Source organism: Ovis aries, chromosome 23 (genome assembly GCF_016772045.2).
Source record: "Ovis aries strain OAR_USU_Benz2616 breed Rambouillet chromosome 23, ARS-UI_Ramb_v3.0, whole genome shotgun sequence".
Classification (NCBI taxonomy): domain Eukaryota; kingdom Metazoa; phylum Chordata; class Mammalia; order Artiodactyla; family Bovidae; genus Ovis; species Ovis aries.
This window is the reverse complement of record NC_056076.1, coordinates 43,217,259-43,226,627: the sequence shown is the minus strand read 5'-3', so window position 1 is coordinate 43,226,627 and position 9,369 is coordinate 43,217,259. Positions and strand designations below refer to the sequence as shown.

At 45.8% G+C, this 9,369-nt stretch overlaps 1 protein-coding gene across 2 annotated transcripts in view; it reads right to left on the bottom strand.

Moving 5' to 3' along the window:
* GNAL (G protein subunit alpha L) overlaps positions 1-9,369 on the bottom strand; it is a 69,531-nt gene that overhangs the window by 16,576 nt on the left and 43,586 nt on the right. For both annotated transcript variants that reach the window (XM_060405261.1, XM_042239290.2), the window contains one exon: positions 4,300-4,397. In XM_060405261.1, the coding sequence (XP_060261244.1) occupies positions 4,300-4,397 (98 nt within the window). The remainder of the gene's footprint in view (positions 1-4,299; positions 4,398-9,369) is intronic.

The window sequence follows — 9,369 nt, the reverse complement described above, 5'->3', positions numbered from 1 at the left end:
ATTATGAGCCACGTGGAGGCAGAGAACAGCCTTGTTCCTTTCCCCGCTATGGAACCTAGAACATGCTCTGCACACAGCAGACACTGAACCCAAGTGATGCTTTGCTTAGCTGAATTTGACTGAGAGGGGCTAGGATGTTACTCTCATCAACAGCTTAGCGAAGATTTTCTTTTCTTAAAGTAGAACTCTTTCTTCACATGAGACCTTTCTAAAAGGTGGCTCAGATGGTAAGGAATCTCCCCGTAATATGGGAGACCAGGGTTTGATTCCTGGGTGGGGAAGATCCCCGGGAGACAGAAATGGCAACCTGCTCCAGGATTCTTGCCTGGAGAATCCCATGGACAGAGGAGCTAGACAGTACAGTCCATGGGGTTGCAGAGAGTCAGACATGACTGCTGAGCAACTAATGCTAACACAGCTGTGAATCACTTCACCTTTCCCACTATACTTTTCTTTGGGGGGCATCTTTCTTCCAGAGTATTCTAAAACCAATTATGTAAATGGACGTGACTGAAAGGTATCACGTAAACACAACAGTGCAAAGCATGAGACCCTATCTACACTGCAGAGTTTCAAGTTAGATTAAGCAAAGTCTGACTTTATAAACCTGTTCTGAAATCCAATTTTCTTTGATTTCTTTTCTCCCAAAATAGCTGTTTCCATGGCTACCTAATCACTTATTATTAGCACTTAGAGGAAGTGCATTTTCGGGGATAATGCAGTAGAGATTGTTTTTAATTTTCACAGTGGGCACCGGGGACCTCTTATGAAACAGAATCTCTGCTAATTTGCTCAGCTTGTTTGATACTCCAAAGACACTCATTTTTACCGAGAGGCCAACCCTTAAAGCTCGTAATATGCTTATTCCCAGGCTGCTCCAGCCGGGTCCTCTGTCAGATGGTGCAGTGCCCACCCATTTCGAATCATTCTCAATTTCCCCTCCCCAGCTTCCAGCAACCACGAATCTTTCTGTGTCTATGAGTTTGCCTGTTTTGGGCATTTCATACAAATGGAGTCATAGGGCATGTAGCCCTCATGCCAGGGTTCTTTCACTGAGCCTCATGTCTTCCAAGTTCACTCATGCTATAACATGCATCAGAACTTCATTCGATTTTATGGCTAAATAAGATCCCTGTGTGTGGCTGGACCAAGTCCGTTTATCCCTTCATCCTTTCATGCACATGTGGGTTGTCTGTGCTTTTGGATACTGTGGATGATGCTGCTGTGAACATGTGTACACAGTTTGTGTGTGGACGTATGTTTTTAAATCTCTTGGGTGTACCCGGGAGAGAAGCCGCTGGGTTCCTCTGTGTTTTACGTTTCTGAGGAACTGTGGTGAGACCATTCTTGGATTCTTCACTGGAAGTTCAGCTCCCTGGGAAGTATCTCCTCCCTTCAAATATTCCCATGGTTTCTGCCATGGAAGAAATGACTTAGAATGAATCCCTTCTTAGTTAGCATCTGGGTTCAAAATACAAGACTGCTGAGCAGATAACACAGTGACATGGAGTCACGCCAAGATGTCAGCAGATCTTTTCTCGAGAATTCAGAAGAGAAGGGAAAAGAAGACACGTCAGAACCCTGGACTCTGCCAGGGCGAAGCTCAGCTCCCCACCAACCCCACGCTGAGCACTGAGCTCCTGATTTCAAATAGCCCTGACTTCATGCAAAAACACCCTCCCAGGAATTGAGCCTCCAAGGAGGAATAAGACATTCTTCAAGCAGCTGGAAACCTGGGGGCTGGGCAGGTAGGCTTGAGTGACCCAGTCCCAGGGCATTCCCAGCTGGATGCTGGAATGTCCTTTCTTCCATAAACCATGGTGATGGAAGTGGAAGCAGCTACTTTCCTTCAACATCTCATTTGGCAACATTAACACTTTGGGCACCACGCATGCATCTAACGAGTGTTATGAAATGTTACTTGTTCTTGAAACCCCTTGGCCCCAGCTGCAAAATCCGAGTGCAGAGGAAAAACAAGATCATGATTAAGAGACAATGGTTGCTGATCCCACTTGAGTCCCATGCATATTAAAATGGATTAAGGAAGCCAAGCTGGGGATGTTAGGATTAACCCAGATAGTGATGTTCGGGTGGTGGTGGTGGGCAGAGTCCAGAGCAGGAGTCGTGGTGTTGATGTCTGACAAGCCTGTAGTCTTCACCTTGGGGCTCAGTCTCGCTCTCCCTAATTTGAAAGGACAGAACTGAAAGAAATAGCATATCGTGGCTCGGGTCCTCCCGGTTGGGAGTGCTGATCTCAGGCCCCTCAGGGGACCCCCTAAACCTCCGCTCCCACATGGAGACATGGTAGCAGGAGCTCAGCAAGGGCCCCCAGGTGCCAGGCATGCTCTGGGGTGTTTGGGTCTCTGCTTAGTCAATCCTACAACAACTGCACAAGAACACAGTCTGTGACTTTATTCTCATGAAGCACCCTGCCCAAGCGAACATCTGGATCCTGCCTGCCTGCCAGCAAAGCTCAGGCTGCTGCTTTTTGTCATATGTGCCTTGCATATCAGAGAAGGCAATGGCACCCCACTCCAGTACTCTTGCTTGGAAAATCCCATGGATGGAGGAGCCTGGTGGGCTGCAGTCCATGGGATTGTGAAGATTCGGACACGACTGAGTGATTTCACTTTCCCTTTTCACTTTCATGCATTGGAGAAGGAAATGGCAACCCACTCCAGTGTTCTTGCCTGGAGAATCCCAGGGACGGTGGAGCCTGGTGGGCTGCCGTCTATGGGGTCGCACAGAGTCGGACTGAAGCGACTTAGCAGCAGCAGCAGCCTTGCATATTCTATTTTAAAGTAAATCATTAATTCTAACACTATGGTGATGGGCTCTTTTCATAAGAAAGAGAAATTCCTAATGGGTCACTGAAGGGCGCTTAAGGCCCAGGAGACTTCACTCAAGAAATGCTGGAAATGGTGATCAGACATACCCCCATGAACCTCAGATGCAAACTTATATAGGTTTTAATGTTATCTTGAGCTGTGCTGGGAATTCCAGCTGCTGGCATTTTCTTAATATGACATTCCCATCTCTACAACATTGTGATTTAACATATAATTCCACTGTGGTTTTTAAGCGATGGTGACATGGCCTTAGCAAAGAGTGTGAGAGGGCCTCAGAAGGGAGATGAGGGCCCCTCTGGGAGGGGTGGCCCCCAGGACCCTCTCAGGTTGCGTTTAGCTCCACCAGATCTGTACCCCACACCACACCCACACCCACATCTAAACCCCCCAGCTCTCTGGACTTCGCAATCTGGCTGTGGAGTAAGTGAGCACAGGAAAGCAGTCACAAATCTGCGGTCTATTTACAAGGTGATATGGATTCAAGGCAAGTCTTGAAGGAACTGTTAAGCATGGCAGGAAAAGAGAAGTTTTAAGTACTGCTCTAGTTAATTAGCAAAGAGTCAGAGGCAACTGAGCATGCACAACTAATTAGCTACAGATCCCTATCAGTAAACAGACTTTCGTGTACATAAGGGAGGATCATTAATGCTGTTGGTGGTCATTCAGGGTGCCTGGGGCAGGTCTGTGGGCACCTCTGGTTAACATGGCCCTCCTGGACAGCCCCAGAGGCTCCCTGAATTGGGGCAGCTCAACCTGCCAGCGGCTGAGGGGGTGTGGCTGGCTCCCTGGCACAAGGGGGATGAGGTGAAGTAAGGTTCCACCAGCACCATCTGTCTCTCTGTCTTGGCCTCGAGGACTGCCTTCCTCCTGGGAGGATCCCCTCTCTTCCTACTCCTTCATCCTCTGCAGACTGAACATCATTGCTTAGCACTTCTCCTCTGTCTATACTCGCTCATCTTGTCCAGGCTCTACAGTCATCAGTGGGCAGGCACCGTCCACACCTGGGTCACTTCCTCTGGTCTAACACCAGCTGCTTGCTCCATCTCTGTCTCTGCTCTGGTACCTCAGCTTGGCTTCTCCAAACTGGAGCCGGATGGCATCCTGTCCTCCACTAACGACATCTCCCAGGTCTCCGTCTGAATAATAGCATCATGATGCACCTGTGGTCACCCTGACCCCCTCTTTTCTCCACCTCTCTCCTCTGATCTGTTGCCTAGCTCTGTCCCCATGGATCAAAGCTCACCTCTAAGCCCACCACCTAACCTGTAGCACCCACAGATCTTTATTGCCTCCGTTCTATTGCCTCTGAGCAGCAGCCAGAATGACCTGACAGTCTGGGTCATCACATATCCAGGTGATGCCACTTGCTGCACGGGGTGGGAGAGCTGAACTCTGAGGGGCAGTGCGGTGGGGGTGCCCACCCCAGGCTGGGCCTCGTGGGCAGACTCACTATTGGGCGCAGTCGATGAGCTGGTACTCGTTGGACCGCTCGAAGCAGGCCTTCACGCCTTCATCATCCCAGAGCTTCTTCACATGATCGAAGAATTCCTGAAATTTGAAAAAGTTATGAGTAAGAAAACATGTGCTACCCACCTTCTAAAAGTTAAAAGGAAAAAGAAAATGCCAAAACCATCTGCAGGGTAGGTCGGCTCCACACAGGGTGGAAGGCCTTATTCCTCAATCTATGTCAAACACTCTCATAGTCCCAGAGAGTTCCCAAAGTGGAAGTGACAAGTCCAAAATTAATGACATTCATCAACTATCCATACCACTAAGAATTTATAGTTCTTAAGACTCAGTGACTTGACTAGCAGAATGACCACTTCTTGTTATAATGGCAAGGTCTGTTTAAGCTGCTTCCCTGGTGGCTCAAATGGTAAAGAATCGGCCTGTAATGCAGGAGATCTGGATTCAATCCCTGGGTTGGGAGGTTCCCCTGGAGAAGGAAATGGCAACCCACTCCAGTATTCTTGCCTGGAGAATTCCATGGACAGAGGAGCCTGGCGAGCTACAGTCCATGGGGTTGCAAAGAGTTGGACACGACTGAGTGACCAACACTTTCATTTTTAATTTTCTAGGTGAGAATGAAGCCACGATCATGAACAGGCATGACTGACCAGGTGAGTTATGTTCTGCCCAGAAGCATTAGGTACATGAGAAAGAAACTTTTAAAATTACAATCTTTGGGGATAGTGATTTATTGTCTTCTGGTCTTTTAAGAAACTCTGAGGTAAGCATGAACCGGGAATTTTCATTCAAGCCCATCCATTATGGCACCAGCAGCCTCTGAAGCGGGAAGCTGGCTGCCTGGGTAAAGATGACTCTGTGAACCTGTATTTCCAAAATTACCCATTTTAAATAAGCAAATGACTATACATTAGCAGCTAAATATAAAAGAAGTTATGTAAATTTTCAAGAAACTCTTTGTTAGAATATTTATATCCCTTCCCACACCAGGAAGCACTGACTTCCACCTTCGATCTGCAGGGGTGGGTCTGAGGCAAACCCTCCAGGAAGCAGCCGAGGCCATACTCCCTAAGAATCAGCACCGGTTCTTTGCAGAAAAAAAATAACAAACTGAGTTGGCACATTTTTTAGAGATTCTCAGTTCCCTACAAGGGTGGATCCCAGTTCTGAGGGGCCTGACACTTATACAAGTTTTAGGCCCTCTAGGAAAAAGGAAACACAGAATTACAGCAACAAATTAGGTCCAGAACCCGGGAAGGGAAGTGGGGGCTCTGAGTGCAAGCATCACCAGATTCCAGTATGTCTCATCCTGACTCCTAATGTCAGGAACAATGTTTAAGCTTATGCCATGAGTCTTTGTGTCTATCATGTCTGCCTGCCTGTTGGCATCAACAACAAATCCATACTGTCCACAGGGGACAGGAGTGGACAGCGTTCATGTGAAGGAGAGGAGCTGGACTCTCAGCTTTTATCCTGCCCTGTGAATTGACACTTCCTTCTGGAATCTTCCAGGGCTGCTCCCATCTCTCCAGAGAAGGGGTCTGTCTGTGGGATTCTTTAAAAACTTTTTTCTAAGAGCCAAACAAGGACACACACACACACACACACACACACACACAAACACACACAGTCTCTTGTGCTATCATCTGCCAGTCCTGGCAGGCAGTGATGCCGCTGTCTCAGTGATGCCGGAATTTGAGTGCTGCTTTTCCGACACTGCAACCTCTCGTGCAGCGGTCCTGGAACAAAGTTCCTTCCTGTCTTTAACAAGGGTCAGGATTAAAAACAGGATTAATTAAAAAAACGAAGTATGGCAGAAGGGAACTAGGAGCAGAAAAGCAAGTGATGTGAAGCAGACTGAAGTAGGTGCCCAGAGCATAAGGCAAGGTCTATACACAAGCTCGGACCCATGCCCAGACAGGGTTTCTGAGCTTCTGTGCCATCAACTCAGTGACATAAGTGAAGTTTTTCTTTAATAGTCTGAGAAGAAGCCTTGGAGGCAGAGTCACAGAGGGGTGCTCGGTCCAAGGAACAAAATGCATGGTTCTTAGGGTGATGCTGACGACAGCAGAGACGTAGGAACCAGGATGCCGTGACCTTACAGCAAACACTGTGACCTTATAGCAGATGCTATGACCTTACAGCAGACACCGTGGATGACACCAAGAAGACAGGGGCAACTTCAATCTGCTTCATCTTCCTCCTTGGGGAACAAGACCTCAGGCAAGACCAAGGCCAGGTGCCCAGGAGTCTCCACATTTACTCTTTAAGGAGTTCTCAGACCTTTGTGGAAAATTCCAGGGTGGCTGTGGCTGTGACTTATTTACCTTTTCATCAGGGAAAACATCACACAGAAGCAGAGAGATTGCCTCCGAGCACTCACTACCCACGGGCAGATTCCACACTCATCGTGTGGCCAGTCTCTTTATCTGTATCTCAGGCCTTCTCTCCCACTTCTATTATTTTATAGGTGCTCTCTTACACCATTGTTTTATTTCAACATTATTTCTAAAAGATAAAGGTTTAGAAATCATAGCCACAATGTGCGTGCGTGCTATGTTGATTCAGTTGTGTCCAACTCTTTGTGACCCTATGGACCACAGCCCACCAGGCTCCTCTGTCCATGGGATTCTCCAGGCAAGAATACTGGAGTAGGTTGCCATGCCCTCCTTCAGGGGTATAGCCACAATATCACCACTTCAAATAAACATATACAAACCAGTAAAGAAATGATTCTGTGACATCATGAACCACTGCAGCTTCTTGAGCTGCATGCAAACATTTGTCCAGAGCCTGGCTAGAATCCTACATTTGCTAAGACAACTGGGAAGTAAATATGAGGAATAACTTTAGTATGCCTCCCTTAGCAACTGAAATGAACAATACTAAATAAAAATAATTTCAGTGTTGTGTGTGTGTGTCTAAAAAGAAAGGGTGATTCACAGTGAAGTGTCACTTGTTTTTGACATCTGGGAGTTGAGAGAAACTGAGAGCATAAAGAGAAAATTACTAAGTCATACTTCCTATTTTTCCTGTATTACAGAATATGAGAATCACCTTGTGATTTTCACACATATTTAGCAACTGAAATACATGGAGATTTATGTTACTCTTATTCAAAGAAGTTTTAGTTGTGTTATAGAAAATAAAAATGATAATGATACCAAATTAAACCTAAATTAAGGCTTTAAATTGTTACAGCATAATCTTGATGTTGAAATCAAAATTTAAACTAAAAATATTAAATACCCAACTACTCCATTTCCTAGCACAGCACTTACCTTCTGGTTCTGCTGTTTACACTTCTCTGTAGATATAAAGTGTACTCAAAGCTAGCTTGGAATTCTCAGGTGAGTAACTTTTTTTTTTTTTTTTTTTTGCTTTTAAATTCTTCATTACTGCTTTAAAATAGAAATAGATGTATGCCAGCAAGAAATGCAGAAAAAAAAAATCCTTGCATGATTTTTCTCCTAAAATAATACAATAAAACAACTGTTTGGTTACACTAAGTCTTAAAATACATTTTTTCATTTTGGAAATAAAAATCAAGTCAAAAATACTTCTTGTCTGGTGAGCTGAATGTGGTCCAGGGGTCTAGAGGGCACCCGGGTCTCAAGTGAGGCTGCTCCCACACTCCATTCCCTCTCCTGAGGCTGGTGGAAACCTTCGATGGGTAGAGTGAAAAATGTTATTCCTAGGATGACTTAGGAGAAGGCAATAGCAACCCACTCCAGTACTCTTGCCTGGCAAATCCCATGGACGGAGGAGCCTGGTAGTCTGCAGTCCATGGGATAGCTAGGAGTTGGACATGACTGAGCGACTTCACTTTCACTTTTCACTTTCATGCACTGGAGAAGGAAATGGCAACCCACTCCAGTGTTCTTGCCTGGAGAATCCCAGGGACAGTGGAGCCTGGTGGGCTGCCATCTATGGGGCTGCACAGAGTTGGACAAGACTGAAGTGACTTAGCGGGACGACTTATGGAAAAGATCCCTCTTTAATTTTAGTGTCAGGAATAGTTTTTGCATCTCTTGGGCAATTGCTGTTTCAATTTTATTATTAATTTTTAATCCTCTGGTATCCTGTGACTCTTCTTCACTTACATCACTGAGTTGATGGCACAGAAGCTCAGAAACCCTGTCTGGGCACAGGTCTGAGCTTGTGTGTAGACCTTGCCTTATGCTTTGGGCACCTACTTCAGTCTGCTTCACATTACTTGCTTTCCTGCTCCTAGTTCTCTTCTGCCATACTTTGTTTTTTAAATTAATTTGTGTTATAACCTTGTGAGTGGCACCAAATATGGAACTCGTTGAAGTAAAAGTGAAAGTGAAAGTTGCTCAGTTGTGTCCAACTCTTTGTGACCCCATAGATCCATGGAATTTTCCTGGACTTTGGGAATTCTTCCCAACCCAGGGGTTGAACCCAGGTCTCCTGCATTACAGGCAGATTCTTTACCAGCTGAGCCACAGGGAAGCCCACACTGAAGCAAAATAAATGATTAAAGGAACCATCCATGGTAACGGAGTAGACAGTGATCATTACACCATCAAGTGGGCCTTAGAAACAGGCAGTTTATTTCAGGTGAGTAGCCGTTTAAATGGAATTTTCTGAAGCTCAAGTTTGAGTCTGATTCATCTAAAATGTACCTACTCAGTTTTATCCCTCAGAAAGCAGGGTGATCTAATAGGCTTCTGTCATTTCTCTTTTCAGATATCTGCTAGATGTCAAGTTGAAAGTGGGATCTGTCATGCCTGGTTATTTATAATCTCTGTCCATCCTCAGGTATAAGTGAATACAGGATACCTCAAATTCTATTTAGAAACAGCATTCAGAAACCATGCTAAAAGGGACTTTCCTGATGGTTCAGTGGTTAAGAATCTGCCTTCCAATGCAGGAGATGCAGGTTCAAGTCCTTGTCGGGGAGTTAAGATCTCACATGCTGCGCACCCATGCTCCACAACTAGAGAAAGCCCACGCATTGCAATGAAGACCCAGAAAAAACCCAAAGCATTATCAACAATCAGGGGTCCCCAAACTTGTGTGTTTCCTGGCA